Source organism: Cryptomeria japonica, chromosome 1 (assembly GCF_030272615.1).
Source record: "Cryptomeria japonica chromosome 1, Sugi_1.0, whole genome shotgun sequence".
Lineage (NCBI taxonomy): Eukaryota > Viridiplantae > Streptophyta > Pinopsida > Cupressales > Cupressaceae > Cryptomeria > Cryptomeria japonica.
In genome coordinates this window covers 584,656,839-584,674,826 of record NC_081405.1, presented here as the reverse complement: position 1 = coordinate 584,674,826, position 17,988 = coordinate 584,656,839, and the positions used below count along the sequence as shown (strand labels likewise).

The window sequence follows — 17,988 nt, the reverse complement described above, 5'->3', positions numbered from 1 at the left end:
ATTTCCATCTCTATCTCTCTCTATCTTTTTCTCCTTACCCCCTTCTCTCTCGCTCTTCTTTACTCTATCTCCCCCTCTTTCTATCACTCTCTCTCCCTCTCTCCCTATTGAAAACATAACCCTAAATGTCTTCCTAATTCAGAGGTTTTGTTTTAGTCATGTTTGGATCCTTGTAAGTGGATGCACAATTGATTTGATATTGTCCACTTCTCATTAAGACCTTTATTGCACACACAACATCATTTGTTAAATGACCTGCCAAAATAGACCAAAATGTATTTAAAAAATAGACCAAAATTTTAACTAATTAACCTTTCACACCTTTTCTAGGTACCCATTGCACACCAAGTGCAATTGCTAGTTGTTAATAAAAATTGACACGTTTTCCCAATCGAAGTTAAAGAAAATACTCAAGTAAACATCATGTATCTTTGTTATTGTTATCGTTGTTAAAACCTTGTCGTCGATGTTGGGGAATAAAAATAGGCGGAGTTTATTTACTTTCATAAAGTTCTAGATATTTATGAAAAATAAATACTATATATATGACGCGCAAGATGGTGAAACCTTTCCTTACGCCTCTAATTTGCTGTAAATGTTTTGGAGTTTGAATAATTCCCTGTGTTCTGCTTTCTTAGCCAGGAAGCAAGCGGGGCAAACAAGTTCTATCTACTGATCCACACCGATACAAATCGACCTCGTGCAACAACGCATTCAACATTCCAAACCCTAAGATAGTATTTAAGCAGTGCATTACTATCTTGAAATTAATTTGCAGAGCAGTTAGAGGAGCCATGGCTGGATATGGCAGATCGGGGTTCAATGCCAAGGAATCGGCAGGCGAAATTTTAATGATAGTGACGAACACTCCTGCAAATGATTTGGCTTTCACTAATTGTGCGTATTGCTCATTAACTGATTACAAAAGATTTTATGTTCAGCCTCTCCGCCAGGCCTTGGCATCTGTGGGGAACTCCGTGGTTCTCACCTTGCAATATCCTTTAAATTTCGGTACAATCTTACGATTGCTGTTTTTAATTTAAAAGGATTGCTTTGGTAAATTCAGTTTTTGAATTTCATTTGTACAATAATTTTTATGATATATATGACTACTCGTATGATCCATAATGGCTAATCACAAGGAGTGGTTTTTGTTGTCAACTTTGAAGCTGTTAAGGATCTTTAAATTCAATGTTTGGATGAATTCTCGTATAAAGTTTTATTTTCAGAATAATATTTTACTACAAATGATTTTAGCAGATGGAAAATCTATGTTCATGGAGATAAAAGGTGCTTTTCGTTCAATTTTGTAGCTCTCGATCGGAAGATTTGGATCGTAAAAATATGTTTTTCTTGCAAATGTGATCTGCATCAGGAGGGAAATTATAATAATTATTTTTTTCAAGCTTAATAAGGTAAGTTCTTGCTGGCTTGGATGCCATTCTTAAGATCTATAAATACGGGTTACTGAAAAATATACACCAGAATCCTTAAATCGTCAAGCTATTGACTGACTGTGATTTGAACCTCGGTCATACTCTAAAGAGTGTGCCTCATATCATTATAGAAACCCCTGATACTTGGATTTAATTAATATTTTTAAACATAACATAATATCATACTTTGAAGTTAAATTACAATATGCCTGATCCTAAAAGTATGTTCTACCTTTAAAATATGATTCTGTGTCTTCATTAACCCGGAAGATACGGAACACTTCTTAACAGTTGGATGTGGTGTTGGCTCTAAATGTTTGATCCTGTCTGGGTTATGATCCAATAAGATTCCAAATGAAATCAGATTTTATAGAATCATATTTATATAGTTGAGGATATGCTTTTTAGGGACGAGGGCGACATTAATCAAGTTAAAGACAAAATTTGCCTCATTAGTGGTTATAGGGATTTTGACCTTGGTCCAAACTACTAATTGTTTAAATTAGAAAACCCTATTAACTTGGGGCATTGGTCTTTATGCGGTTTTATCATGCAATGTTTAATCCATAAAGTTGCTTCCAATATTCTTAATTAGTGGTATTTTTGCATCAATGCTCATATTAGCTCTGGCTGTGCTTGAGCTTGAAGGATTGAATGCTAGTTCACTAGAAGAGGGGTCTGCCATCTTAATTCTTATAAGCTTGGTGGTTGTTATTTTCTTTAATTTACATTTCAAAGTAAAATTCAACCTGCATCAATGTTGGCTGACTGTTGCTCCCTTCTCTTATTTTCACAGTCTTTGGGCTGGCTTTTCCCTCCAAGTTCCCTATTATTGCTTTCACTCTTTCACATTGGTGTCATAAATGAAGTGGGCTTTGTTCTTTGAGGTTTTTACAAGGGGGTTTAGGGGTTAGTAAAAATTGGCTTGTTTTGGGCAGGCTAAGCTCATGAGAAAAAAAATGTACAAGGAAGCTTAAAATGAACAACTCATGCTTGGAAATGTTCGATGATATAAATGATCACTAATTTCTAGGGCTTTTCTTATAACAGCTTTGTTTTTCCCACTAATGATGACCTGTGTGAGATTTTCTCTTCACATTGCTTGTTTTATTTATTTGAAGTTGTCCTCGAGGCCTCGAGAACCTTTTCCAAATGTCATTGACCATAATGGTCTTCCTTAATATTTTAGTTTATACAACATGTAAACAAGGTTATATGCTACAACAGTACAACCAATAGTTAGTGACCATTTTATAGTGGAACTTGCTATGCTTTCATAGTCTCTTTTCTTAGATTAAATCTAAATTGTAGCCTAACATAAAGTTTGAAGGGTTCACTTCTCAAGTTTGCATATCTTTCTGCGAGAATGGTTCATCTCCTGATTTCATGGGAATGAAAGTAGTTAAGCCATAACAATATGTATTCTGGAGCTGTTGGTGGGCATTGGCAAATTAAATACTAGTCATTTGAAGGAATTTCAGGGGTTCTTTCTGGAATTTTATAATCTTGGAACAAAATAGGTTCATGTTGTTGCATGGGGACATCTGAATTGTAATCTAGTATGTCTTAGGCTTCTTGGCACCCTAACTCTCTCTTTGATGTTCATGCCTCTATCGAATCTCATCGTCAGGGAGCCTCTCTGATTTCTCTTCCATGGTGCCAAATCTCAGAGGTAGGTTCAAATTGATAGTTATTTTCCCACTTCTTGCAGTTCTTCGGCCTCAAACATTTTGGGGATTCTATGTGACATGGACTACCTCCTAGGATTGTCCAACTTCGCCCCCTTAGATCTAGACTCTCCTTGGAAAGCATTCTTAGATTCTGCATTGGTACTCCCATTGTAATTGTTGCCTTTTTTGTTGGCTTCTCCAATGTGTCTTGGAAGATTGAAACTTGAGGATTTTGGTTCCACACTTGGATGGTCTTATTCTGTTTATTACCTTTTGGGGTTTCCCCTCTTTCTTTTTAATATTGTACTTGCTTGGGGCTATGCTCCTTGTTAGGTTAGCACCCACATGTATGTTTTATGTCTACTGCCTCCTTTTTTGCCCTAGTACTGTGCTATTATACCTGCTGTTGTTCCAGTCCAATTGATCTATTTTTGGTCTTTGTTGGATATTAATTTATTTTCTTTCTTTCTTTCTTTGTTATCATTTTATTATTCTGCTATCTAAGTGAGAGCCTAGGGTGTTATGTAAACATGTAAAAAGAGCTCCAGTCTCAAATATGAGATCAGATTCCATACAATCCAGTCCCTAAGGGGTTAAGCCAACCTCAAAAATATAGTGGTGCACAAGTATCAATTTTGTAAAGATTTTGGTCTGTTGTTGACATTTGACACACTTGGATTCATCTTTTGACTTATCTTTAATGATTGCATATATTCGCAACTGGCATGCACTGTTTAGTTTCCATAGATATTTGATTGAATGGAATTTCTCTTTTTTCTTAACATCGTTTTATTTTGTTTCAAACCATTTTTTATTGTATACCATCTTACATGTTCTAATAACATTGATATATTGTCATAGACTGTTATGTTACAACGGGTACTTTTGCAGATTCTGTTAAACAGTACCTTGCATCTCATGGATATTCTGCCAAATTAGATTCAAGTCAGAACTGTATCAACACAGTAATAACAGACACTCTTTCTATACAAAGTTTTCCACAATTTAATTACCTATAACTATGAAGGCCATGAAAGACATATCGAGATCCATTGAGTTTCTATATTGTTACAATTTCTTAAAGGCCCTTTATATATGATATTTATTTTCAGAATTAGTTTTCTCTGTAACCTTTTTATTATTTTGAAAGGAGTGAACTGCTTGCACTTTTGGGTTCTCTTGAAGATTTTCCAATAATGGTCTTAAGATTGTTATAACTTAACAAAGTGACACATCTCATGAAAGTATCAAGGATGGGGAAATTGCACTAAATGCTATTCAGCGGCGGCATGCAAGAGTTTCTACTCGCGACACTATCTCAGTGTGTAGGTATGCATTTCCTGATCATCCTTTTTTCTTTTAAGTTTTGACATCTCATTTTACCGGCCTTAATTTTGTGGCCTTGGGGTTTATTTTGATTGAATGTTAGTAATTACTAGTTTTATACAAGAATATGGATCATCGATATGATGCATGCATGAATCTAAGCTTTAAAGCTATATTCAGGTTTGTTCCACCAGAAAAAAATTTCAAGCTGGTCTTGTTAACGGTTGAACTGGAGTTTGTCAAGGCCAGGGGCAAAAGTGAACAGGTAAGAAGTTTACTTCTTATGCTAGAAGGCTTTGTTGTGCAATATTTGATTCATAATGATACAGATTTCTTGTGGCTTCGCAGCTTGATGCCATTATTCTTGGTGAGCAGCTTCACAAAAGATTTCGGAGTCAGGTATCTTCCACTTGTGTCTCATAGTAAGAGGTTCTCATTTTTAGAGCATGTTGTTATTGTCATGTTGATTTTGGTTGCACATATTGTTGTGTTAACATTTTTCTATGAAAACCAAAATGTTCGCTATTCTTGAAATTGAAATGATTGTAAGATTTCAATGAAATTGAGTTATCGTTTAAGATGGTCATTGTGCAAAGTTGCTGATATCACTGTGGTAAGATGGTCATTGTGCAAAGTTGCTGATATCACTGTGGTAGCTATTACTCTTTTTTGGCTCTGGCTCTGGACAATTATGCATTTTAAAAACCTCCGGTATGGAAAAATCCATTCCTTGTTTTCCTTCGAGAGAGTGGAGAGGAGAGGAAGTACTGATACAGAACAATATTGCACCATAATTCCATTACCTGTAATTCTTAAAAGCATTAGTGCCTTTTAAATTAATGTTTTTACTTCTAAAATAATCAATAATGGAGATGGCCTGCTCAATACTTTAATTTGGTTCGGTTGACCTCTGCCTTTCTATGCCATATCTACATTTCCCATTCTCGCCTACTGAATTTCAATTCTATCTTATTTATGTAGTCTTCTACTTCTAGCCTAAGCTTGCAATTCCATGTAAATCTTTTCCCACCTCACCAAGTAAATTTTGCAGATTACCTATTCGATAAGCATTGTTCTCCTATAGTAATTCTTATAGACCTTTGAGTAAGCTTTTTTCTTTTCAACATATGGCCTTATTCTTTAAGTATTCTTTGCATTTTGAATCATTTTTTCTTGATGGCCTGGTATTTACTTTATCTTAAATCAATTTCTCACTTCTCTTTACTACAAATACAGAGGTTTAGTTTTGCAGGAGGGTTTCCTTTATCTTTATTTCCTTTATTGAATGGGCTCATTTATGACACTCAAAACTGCAGGTTTTCACTGTGGGTCAGAGGGCTTCATTTGAGTATTGTGGAACAAATTACATTTTTACTGTGAATAACGTTGCGGTGGAAGGCCTGGACGATTCTGAAAATGTAGAAAGGGGGATTTTATCAGAAGAAACATATTTTGTATTTGAAGCACCTCCAAATTCTGGGATAAAGGTACTGAGATTTTTCCATAAATATTTTCTCTGTACTATGGGTTTTGCCACCTACTTATGACTTCTGGTTGTTTCTTATTTAAGGTTTTATATTGGTGGTAGTTAAGTTACTTCAACATTTATTTTATTTTTATAAATGGACTGGAAAATTGAAAATTTGCAGATAATTAATCAACGTGAAGCTGCGAGCAGCAACCTTTTCAGACACAAGGATTTTGACCTTCAAAAATTGGGGATTGGTGGCCTTAGTGATCAATTTACAGACATATTTCGAAGAGCATTTGCCTCTAGGGTGTTCCCTCCACATGTTACAAACAAGTATGATCTTAAGTGTCTCTTAACTGTTGTCATGTGAAGTCCTTTTTTTTTTCCCAAAAGTCTCATGTTAAAATGGAGACCACTATGAAACATGGCTAAATATCTTGATAAGACCATAAAATAATTTCATTTTGTAGGTTGGGTATAAAACATGTGAAAGGGATGCTGCTTTTTGGACCTCCTGGAACAGGAAAAACTCTTATTGCTCGCCAAATAGGAAAGATGCTTAACGGTCGTGAACCAAAGGTTTGACATTATTACCTTGTCCTTACAAGGAAACTGTATCATATGTTTTAGCTGTCTGTTGGTGAAAATATATAATCCTACTGTTGTTAATGGAAAACAAACACTATTTTCAGTCTTCTGGAATCTCTTATCAGATTGGTGAATGGTCTAAGACTCTAAATCATTGAGTTCCATCTGTCTTGTCTCTTAATGGTTAGAAATAAGATTATTTTCTATTCCAATTGCTTATTTGCTGAGAGGCACAATCTATTTCTCACATCAGCTTGGACTTTTGGATTGTGTTGGTGCATGGATTTGTGGGGATCCTTTATGGCTGCTTTGTTTTTAGACATATAATTTCTAATATTAATAAAATATTAAAAAAACAGATAAATATAAGTTATAAGTTATAACACATGCAGCCCACTTTTATAAAAAATTATCAAGAAGGTAGGACCACTGAAACGTTTTTGGATCTGAGATGTACTGAGAGGTATCCAAATATTCAAGGGACCATTCCCATCACAATTTAAGTGTGAAAACATAGGTAGTGGCTCCTTGAGTTATTTTGATACCTTTTGACATTTGTCAAATCCACATTAAGATGGATCTGTGCTAGTTATATTTACATGGAATGTAAAAATCTGTGCAGCTGATATTCATGTCAAATCCTTTGTCAAACAATAATTATATACATGAGAATCCAACTATTTCGAAATCTTTTCTCCTTGAACCAAAGTTAGCAGCATTTCTGGGGCCTGAAATTCTTTTGGTACGACTTGCATAAAAAATGTGACAAGCTAGTTATGATGTGGTTATTAAATTAATGATAAACACTATAAGTGGATACTGTTTACTTTTACAACATTCACCCTTCTCTGGAGTTTTAATTTGATAGAATCATGATCGTAAAATACTGATTGAGTCATGCATGCGAATTATAAAGGACGAACTACGAAGTACAGAAGAGCGATGTAAATGATAAAAAAATGTGAATTTGAAAAGGCCAAGTCTCTAAATGTTAGTAGTAATTTGGGTCTGTCTTTTTCCATTGTCAAAGAACTAGCAATGTATATGCACGTATTTCATTTCAAATTATTTTGGTTGACAGACAGTTCCATTCCTTTATATTTCCTCATCCAACTTGTAGGCTATCCTTTCCTTTCTCATCTGACAATATGCGAGAGTAATGAGGTAGACAGATCAGCCTGTTAGCTAACAACATATCAACTTTAGTTGTCAGGGTTGAAGCAGCAGTTAAGCGGCACACATTATATAACAGGATGGAACACAATACAGGAGATAATGCAAAGTAAAATCTATGCAATAAAGATCATGTAACTGTCATGTTAATAGATTCAAATTTTAATATTTTACCAACATAGTTCTGCATATTTTCAGAATCTTTTTGTTCTTCCAAATGTTAGAGAAAGCAAAATATTCTTGGAAAGTTACCTTTCAAAGGAATGGTTGATGTTGCAGTATATGCTTCTACAGGATACTAGAGTAAGCCTTCAAATATACTTCTGTATGAGGGGGGATTGATTAAAATTTCTAATGGTCCTGTTAATCCATCTTTCCTTTTCAATAAGTACTGATCTGATTGGGTTTGTGTGTGTCGAAATTGACCTGATATCGAATCAAATAATGTGTTGGATTGTCCAATTCTCCGAAGAGTATGATTGGGTTTAATCATATTTTGACATTTTGTTCTTACGAATATCTTTTGAGGGGAATGTGATCATTTTCTGCTTGTTTGCTCCTTCCTTTCCTCCTGTTTCCCATTTACACAACCTTTTATTTTTCATTTATACATCTTAATTTTTTTTATGGTTTATCTATATTTTTCTCCATTTAGCATCTGGTAGAAATAAAACTTCACTAGGCATTCCAGTATGCTAGGATTTCAGCATCAGATATCTGAGTACTTATTTCACCAATTTTATGTATGGGAGATTCATGTTTACTTGTATACTAAGTTGGTGATCACGGCTTTGAATTCAGGAAACAATTAAAACCTCTTTTTGGAGTACACACTATCGGATGAAACTCATTTACTGATTGTGTTTCTAACTTTCTAGTCAATTGAAAATTACTGCTTTGAGGACTATGCTCAGTAACAACCTCATGAATAGCTGTTTTCCGTGAACTTTTTTATAGAATGGCTTTTTTTCTTATTTTAAAAAATTATGGCTTTGAAAAACAAGCGATCTCAGATATACTAAGGCTCTTTACCATGAAAAGTCTAACAAATATATTTTACTATAATTTAATGATCTCAGTAAAGCCTTTCCTCATTCTCTTATTTTGTCTGGATATCCTCTGTTAAATTTTTTAAAACATATTCATAGTTAAATTTATCAAAGCTAATGGCAAAACAGATCAAATTGTTCTTATTATTACGCCACACCAGGAAAATGCTAAGTATTTCAAAGCTCAAGCAGTTAATCAAATTTTGTGGAATTGATAGAGGCAATAGTAACAGAACTAGGGTTGAATCAACTTGGTATGATGTAAAGTGACCAAATTGGGAACTTTATTAGGGATGGGAGTGAATTGATGCATTGTTGCTTGTTGAAGGATAAGTCTAGGGCAATTTCGGGACGAGGGGACCAAGGGCCTAAGTTTGGGGATCATGGGGGGGTGGCAGTGGGTGGGTGGCACATATACATATAGTACTTGAAAAATTTGTTATAAAAGGATGTGTAAGGAATAAGCGTAAGAATTGTAAACGCAAATTTGTCACACTATGTAAAGTTTACTATGATAAACATTAAAAAATGAGAATGATTGCATTGGAATTTGAACATTAACGATGGTGGGCAGAGTTCTGGAACTTTGGGAGCAAACCAAGAATAGTTATAAGTATTGCAAATGAAACTTTGGTATACTAACTGAAGTTTAGACTAATAAACATAAGATGGCAATGATTGCATTAACAATTAGAATGGTGGGTGGAGGTTTGGGGTCAAGTGGCAGTGTTCCATGCGGGGGTTTGGGGGCAGAGCTCCCAACGGGATCAAGGAGTTTGGGGCAGTCTTGTAACTTTAGGATCAAACCAAGAATAACTGTAAGAATTACAAATGAAACTTTGGCATACTAAGTGAAGCTTAAATTGATAGAAGTAAAAAACATGGCGATGATTGCATTAAGAATATGAATGGTGGGTGGAGGTTTGGGGTCAAGGGGCAGTGCCCCTTGTGGGGGTCTGGAGGTTGAGCCCTATTGGGGTTGAGAAGCAGTGCCCCTCGCAGGGTCCGGGGGTAGTGGGGTTGAGGGGTGGAACTCCCGCTAGCAAACACAAATAAGGCCTCCAAAACCTCACAAACCTTCATGACAAATGTCATTTTCACAAAATTTTCACCATTTTTTTGTTTAGGTTGGAGTTTCTAATTTGGGGCAACGGGAGACTCTTGGGAGTCCCTGGGATGGTTAGGGGACTCCTGGGAGTCCCTGGGATGTGGTGTCATCCCCTATGTCCCCAATGTCTTGGCGATGTCCCAGTGGTGGTGGCAGTGCGGTGGATAGATGTTTCCCCCAAGTCCCTGTGCCCTGGAAACATTGGGATGCATCCCCGTGGTTCAATTATACAAGGTCCCACCAGATTTTTGGGATGAGCTGTTTGTAATAAGAAAATATGTTGGGAAAATGTATAAAACTGCCCTAATGTGCTTCAATATTAAACATTATTGGTTGTCAAATATATATTTGGAGCCAAATTATGTTTTGAATTTTTCGAGTATATGATGCTATGGTGTAAGTTTTACATGACAAGATGTGGAGTTTGTGGTGATTATTATCAGCAGTGTGTCCCTTTTCCCAAGTCACTAGTTCACTCAGATTTGCCCTGGATCTGGATCTGGTTCAGGTATGCGGCCAAGTATGCTGTTGATTTGCACAGGGCTCTACAGAGCCCAACTGGGTTTGTCCGGGTATGTTCTGTAGCATGCCTGGGCGAACCTGGATGGTCTCTGCCATGCCCAGCCCATGCCAGCTGCAAATCATGTGGCCTTTAAGGAAAAATAAGATAAAACCCTCCTGTACAAAAACGATTTCTCTGTTAATGCTGGACAAGAGGAATTTGGTAACAAGGCCATTGTTCCCTTACCATTAAGCTTCTCCTCCTACTTTCATCTCCATCCGATGATAACCAATGAGTATATATATAAACATGACTGTTTTGGAGGTGTTGTTATTACAGTTTGTGCTGCTGCTGTTTTAGATTTGTTTGCTGCCCAGTTTTTTAAGTTTTGGAGAATTGTCCTTTTACGCTAAGTCCTGGGTTCTTGAGTATTACCTGCTGTATTTCTCTTAGAAAGCAATAATTACTGGCTTCATGTTATTAAAAACAACGCATGCTTTACTTTTTATGGCCTTTTAAAATGTCCAATGCATTAGTGTCGTGGGTTTTATTTTTAATTTTTGTGGTCTTGGTGGGGTCCACGCAAGGGGGTTAAGCTTTTAATATTATTTTATTAATTACATATGATCTTATAAAATGATTATTCTTATTTTATTTATTAAATGTATGTTATGTGGCTATCCCTGTTTTTAGGCTAAAATATGTATACATTTATGATTTTATATATATTTTCATTTTGTAAGGATGTACCCAAAAGGTATCCAACCCCAAAATTTTTATTGCTGTATCCGCATACCCAAACCTGAACTTGTAATGTAGCTTTTTTGTTAAACATAATCCAGCATTCTAGATGCTCTGTTTTTAACAGATTTTGATTTTCTTCATTACTAATTCATTATCAGATTGTGAATGGACCTGAAGTCTTAAGCAAGTATGTGGGAGAAACTGAAAAAAATGTTCGTGATCTCTTTGCTGATGCAGAGAATGACCAGAGGACTCGTGGTATGTTTTTAAGTGCAGACATACTGCACTTGTTTGAATTTTTTCCATTGTGTATCATTATCAATAGTTTCTTATCACTCTTATTGAATGTAATACTTCAATTCTCTCTTTGTCCATCCTGTTGTGCTTCTACTTATTTGGCAGACCTGTTTCTGTTACTTTGCATGTGCTAGATTTCATATGTTTATGTGCTTTTAAAATTTGAGGCAGTCTTTATCTATAGTTTTTTTTCTAATTCAGATCTAATCATATTTTACAGGTGACCAAAGTGACTTGCATGTTATAATTTTTGATGAAATTGATGCTATTTGCAAGGTAATTGATTTTTTCCTATCTTTATTCATTGAAGATGGTAAACTTCATTTGTTTTTCTTCGGCTGCAAAAGGATGTGTTTCATTAAGTATAGATTGTTATATATTTATATGGCAAAAATGGGCATGCCAGTGACACTCTAACATGTATTTGCAAATGCAAATACTAATAGCTAAGTGGCCAGAGTGAGGTAGTTGAACAGTAGACATCATGGTGTAGTAATTGTAAGATTAAGTAATGTGAATTTATCTGGCATCTCAATTTAAATAATGATGACATTTTCCCTATTTTGCAAATTTTTTGAGGAAATATGCATATAGGTAAATGTTAATGAATGGTTTAATGGTTATGGTCGGTAGTGAAATGCACTTCAAGATGGACCAATGGACTAAGAATGTTTTTAATTTTTATGGTAATTATGCCGTGCTGTGGTTTATTATGAAGTTGGACAAGTCTTTTCAATTTTGTAATAAATTTTCTTGTTTTTCAAGGTTATTCCTCATAGAATGTGACCATGCAAATTTTACAAACAATTTACAGCCTCTCTTCCTTTTCAATCTCTAACAATTCTGTAATTATGGCATAATTAAGGATAATTGTGATTGGTATGTATGATGTGAGATACCATATTTCCAATTCCATGATTATGTATTATTGTGCACCAGACATTACAATATGTGGTTTTGAATAGAATATCTGGATTCAGCTGTGTTTTATTGTGGTTCTATTTCCTAATTGTCCAGATTGTGAGTCTTGTACTATGGCCACAATCTGCTAATATTTCATAGAGATGCTGTTTGTCTGTAATAATTGACTTTATCGGACATTTGCTGACATTTTTCTTGTGACAGACTAGAGGATCAACAAGGGATGGAACTGGAGTGCATGATGGGATTGTGAATCAACTATTAACAAAGGTGACTTTTTTCTCATAAATTTATACCTAGCTATTATTAGACTATTGGTGTGGCTTCTAATTGAATAATTTTCATCATAGTTCCTTTCTCTAGTTGCATCTGCCTGCATTTCTCATTGACTAACTCATTCCCTACTTTTTTGGGACATCTTATTTGGTTTCAGATAGATGGTGTTGAGGCTTTGAACAATGTACTACTCATAGGAATGACCAACAGGAAGGACCTCATTGATGAGGCTCTTCTCAGGTGAAACCTATTTTTTATGCTATATAGATCGGGTGGATGCAAACTGATCAAAATTAAGATTTAATTAAAACTATTTTGGAATTTGGTTTGGAAGTCCAATAACTGATTTATTGTAGGCCTGGACGTCTGGAAATACAAATTGAGATTGGCCTTCCTGATGAAAATGGCCGTCTACAAATTTTTCAAATACACACTAACAAAATGAAAGAAAATTCTTTTCTTTCTGCTGATGTGAATCTTGAAGAGCTTGGTGAGTAGAAGGTTGTTTTTGCACTTACATTCTAGCTTAAGCTTTCAAGTTCTTATGCATTGGAAATTCAAGAATAATCTCATCCATCCTAATTAGGAAAGTTTTTCTACTTGTTTTTTTATGTTTATAACATTTGTTGCCATGCCCTTATATAAAATATTGGAAATGGATACACTATTTTCACATAATCATTTCTAATATGGCAAATTATACCTTTTTCTTTTTTGCCTCTGTGAAATATGCTATGGGGAGAGGTGGTTGGGTTTTAGGGATGGGGTGATTTTGAACAAAGAATTGTGGGTGGACGATAAGTTTGGATTTTGGCAAATAAAGGTAAAAGAGGAAGACAAATATAAGACCATCAGCTTTGAATTAATCAATGAATGGTTGCTGCAGACGATCATCAGCTTTGAATTAGTGCTACTCTTTTAGGATGTATCAGTTTAAGCTAGGAACCTTTATGTGTATCACAGCTATCCATATTGGTTGACATGCATTTTCAATCTTTGCTCATTCATCTCAGCCTCTCATGGTTTAAAAATTAATACTGGAGCTTATTCTTTTTCCTGTTAGCTACAAATTTAAACAACACTGATATTCCATATAATTTTTTGAATATGGTAAAAATGACGTAACTTTAGTAATGTTTGAGATTTCTTTAGATTAATCTAGTTTCTAGATCACATAACTTAAAAGTTAAATCCAATGTTTCTCTTAGTGAAAAGAAAGTTAATATGATGACACATCAATAATAAATGTTAATGGCAAACTGATAAACCTGTAGACCTGGAGGACCACAAGGGCAAAGGAGGTAAATGCATTGCCAATACAGATATTATGCCAAACTATATGCCTCTGATTTAGATTTACTGCATGGAGCTTATTCCTTCTGTGCAGCACCTACTTTATTTTCTTTATATGCTCAGTGGACCACGTTTAATCCAGAAGATGTTATTTTACATCATTTCTTTGGTCATGGGAATTATATTATTAGTTTTTTCTATTTTGTCGTTGTAATAATTTTTGAATTCCTTTTGAACATGCCAACTTTTAGAAAAGCGAGTGCACTTGTTGATGCCTTAAAATATTGTGCATATATGCAGCTGCACGGACAAAGAATTTCAGTGGAGCTGAAATTGAAGGTGTTGTCAAAAGCGCAGTGTCTTTTGCCTTGAATAGGCAAATTAGCCTTGATGATCTTACCAAACCATTGGATGAAGAGAGCATAAAGGTATCTATGGACGATTTCTTAAATGCACTGCAAGACATAAAGCCAGCATTTGGAGCAGCTACAGATAATCTTGAGCGGTGTAGGTGAGTCCATTCTAGATTAAGTATTAACAGAAATGGATAATACTATCAGTTATATAATTATATTTGCAAAAGATATATACTTTCCAATCATCATGGTTAGAGAAAACAAACAAGAATGAACACTTTCCTTTTTTTTGTGTACTCGGTTCTTATAATCTTGCCTATCAATTTGCCAAAGATAACTTTATATCTTGTCTCACTACTAGCAACTATTTTGAGCATGTAGATTGAATGGAATGGTTGAATGTGGTGAAAGACACAAACGCATATATGAAAGGGTGATGTTATTAGTGGAACAAGTTAAGTGGAGCAAAGGAAGTCCTCTGACAACTTGTCTACTTGAAGGGCCATCGGGCAGGTATTTTATGACTACTGATTTGCCCGACATTATGGAAAAGTGAGATTTTGCACATTATACTCATTATGAAACTACAAGAAAATTTCATGTTGTTAATCTTAGATAAATTTGCATTTTTCTCAACATCTATTTTGTGAAATTTTTTATGGCCCACCTATGCTGTACACTGCCTATTTAGCATATGATAAATATATTTACAAGGACAAGGATCAGAGTTGGCTTGATAAGACCAAGCACATGAAACTTACCTTAAACTGAAATGCAAAATATACCTCATTTTAACTTACATAACTGAGCCAAGCATATTATGTTGGTATTTACATGGTTGTAGATAATTACAAGGATATCTTCACACAAGTGATTCTCACCATGTCATCCCTATTTAGAGGAAATTGTTCTCAATTTCAACAAATGATTCATAACTATCTCATAACTGGCAAGATGAGCTAAGTGAAGATGGAACCTGATGGAGTATGGAATGCATACAGGCCACAAACTATGATGTGTAAATTTTGATTACAAGGATTTGGAATGTCAAAGAATGAAATGTCTTGGCGATGGAACTGTACTGACATATTTGTAAGAACAAGAAGACAAATTATCATGACCTCTGTTCACTGGCCATGCCCAGGCATCCCTCTAAAGTTCTAAACAATTTTATTTGATCCCTAAACCCTTTAGCATGGCTTCCTTCCAGGCCTTGTCATCATCCAGTCCAAACCAAAATTTCAAATGGCACTGACCAAATTCATAAGGAACTATTTTTTTAACATCCTAAAGCAAAAATGGATGCTAATTGCTATCTCAAGGTCAAGACCCCTCCATAGATCTCTTTCATGGTGGAAGAAATGGAGCAACAGCTATGCTCCTTGAAAGAAAAGGTTTAAATGTGCCGGTTCACCAGTTCAAGAAAATTTGGGAACCACCAAGTGGACCATTGGTGATGCCCAGATGTATTTCATGTCAGTCTTTTCTTAACAAGAATATGATCAAAATTTCCAAGGAGCCATGGTTGAAGAGGAGATTAGGGCTTTTCATGAAGCATTGGACTTTGGCTTTCAAACCAATCGAAGATCTACTTGCAATATTTTCTAGTTCGGATCATTTTCCCTTGCCTCCTAGTTAGTACTAGAGTGAAAATCCTCTCTAGAAGATTGGAAATGCTAGTGGGGAATGCATTGTAATTTCAGACTTCACAAGGAACCCAATAGTGCCAACTGTGCAATTAAATATGTCCATTTGGACCTGAACAAACTGCAGCTTGATTGTCTTTTCTGCAATATGCAAGACATTCAACGGGAACAACCCATTGACTATGAGAAGATACCCTTCAGATTTATCATGAAAGTGGGCACTTGTCTGGCATTAGTCCCTCTAGGAATTTTTAAAGAACTGAGAGTATGCTCTATGTAATGTCCCCTTTTTGTAAATGCTCTAGTTTTTCCCTAAAATCATAATTTCAATTGAAATAAGAAATGCAATATAGTTATCAACATAAATCCTGGTTTAGGTCCTGAAAACACGTTAGGTAATCACTGAAACATAATCCATAAAATAGATCTTTCCTACTAGAAACATTATCTTAAACAGAAGCATAGGTCTTTCCTACTAGGGTTAGGAACATTAACTTAATCATAAGATATATCTAATTCATTAATGGAGTTCAACCATAAAGGGTTAGGACATGGAGACATGATAGGGTGCCCAAAGTGATCCTCTACCCTAGGCCCAGGAGCAGATATACCGTCCCTCATGGCCCCATGTGGCCTTCCGCCATCTCATATGAGGTGGTGTACCTAGTGAGGCGTCCTACAGCCATCCCCCCTCATCATACCACCCTTATTTACCTTCCTATGATTGGTACTCCTTAACCCAATAATCAACCATGGTGAAAGCTTGTGGGGAAATTACAATAGGGTGTCTGGAACATCCTTCCTGTCTAAGCCCAAGGGCGGGGCACTCCTTGCACCCCTTTGGCCTCATGGGACTTTCAGTCACCACCATGAGGTGGCGTGCTTAGAGGACATCATAACTGTTTCCCCTCCTTGTATTCCCTCACTATCACAGTATCACTATCATGGTTATTTGCAGCATTTAAGCATACAGATGAGGAATTACACATTATTGTTTATATTCCTTATATAAGAGATCAAATACGTCATCATACATAGTCATACATATTACTGCCTATACTAACATGTGAAGGTTCTGCATAAAAACATTATCTGGTTTCATATATTAAGTAACAATGCCACTGCCTGCAATATTAAGGATTTCTGGTCTGTTTTAGATGCCTGATTGCAGCTATATTAAGAGATGAACTGCTCCTGTTTATACAGATCTTGTTTTTATTCTTTTCCTTCATTCCATGGCCAAATGAATTACAATAACCTTCCTTTTATACCCTTCAAGAGTGCCCTTTCACCAAAAGATGCAACCCTTCTAATCAGGTCGGCCAAGACAGCAACAATAGAACCAAGGGGGGTCAGCTAGAAATATACTATTTACTTATCTATTTATTTCTCTAGTCGGCCCTAAACATGGTTTTAATCTAGGTTGGCCCTCCAAAAGAAATATTATTAATTTTTTTCCTTGTTTTTGATTTGGACATCTGGGTATATATATAATGCTGCAATCTGTTTAAACCCCAGGCAGGACATGACACTCTAGCGTCATAACAACCTACATAAGATCACAAGGAAATTTAGAAAAAATCACAACAAAACAAAAACAAAGCTTTACATTAGAAGAACCAATCTCATCTTCTATGGAAACCTTAGAATATCTAGGAGAGTAAACTTTTTTAAAGCCAAACCTTTCTTTGAGTCCTAAGGGTGTCAAAGCCAAAGCAACAAACCTCCAAGTTATGATCAGGTATGGCAACAATGGACCAGTTATTGAGACTTGAGAATGGGTAATCTCTCCTTTACTTTGGGCTCAGCTAGACCCAGGGAGTTTCCAAGAGATATCCTCAACAAGATAAATACAAGCAAAGATATATAGATTGAAAGAGCTGCAGTAGTACCCGGGGTGCACTTGCACACGAAGGTTGTCACTAGACCAAAGACTAACCTACTACACATATGACCTCTAATTAAGATGATATGGGCATCATTGCACAACTGTCAGATGTGGAACATGACTCTCTAAGATGAGAACTCTTCAGTCTCACTATAGATACTTACTTGGTTAATTGCTGAATCATGAAATGCATACAAACTACTTTCCTACTAAGCAATCGATGCAAGATGTTTTCATTTTAAGC

General features: G+C 35.6%; 1 protein-coding gene across 1 annotated transcript in view; it reads left to right on the top strand.

Moving 5' to 3' along the window:
• The first annotated feature begins 556 nt into the window (after window positions 1-556).
• The window catches only part of LOC131027987 (vesicle-fusing ATPase), a 31,947-nt gene continuing 14,515 nt past the window's right edge, over window positions 557-17,988 (top strand). The window contains exons 1-14 of the mRNA XM_059220094.1: window positions 557-996; window positions 4,342-4,435; window positions 4,613-4,697; window positions 4,781-4,831; window positions 5,749-5,919; window positions 6,082-6,236; window positions 6,374-6,482; window positions 11,226-11,325; window positions 11,585-11,640; window positions 12,490-12,555; window positions 12,719-12,801; window positions 12,918-13,051; window positions 14,155-14,365; window positions 14,592-14,723. Of these exons, the coding sequence (XP_059076077.1) occupies window positions 795-996; window positions 4,342-4,435; window positions 4,613-4,697; window positions 4,781-4,831; window positions 5,749-5,919; window positions 6,082-6,236; window positions 6,374-6,482; window positions 11,226-11,325; window positions 11,585-11,640; window positions 12,490-12,555; window positions 12,719-12,801; window positions 12,918-13,051; window positions 14,155-14,365; window positions 14,592-14,723 (1,649 nt within the window). The 5' untranslated portion in view covers window positions 557-794. The remainder of the gene's footprint in view (window positions 997-4,341; window positions 4,436-4,612; window positions 4,698-4,780; window positions 4,832-5,748; window positions 5,920-6,081; window positions 6,237-6,373; window positions 6,483-11,225; window positions 11,326-11,584; window positions 11,641-12,489; window positions 12,556-12,718; window positions 12,802-12,917; window positions 13,052-14,154; window positions 14,366-14,591; window positions 14,724-17,988) is intronic.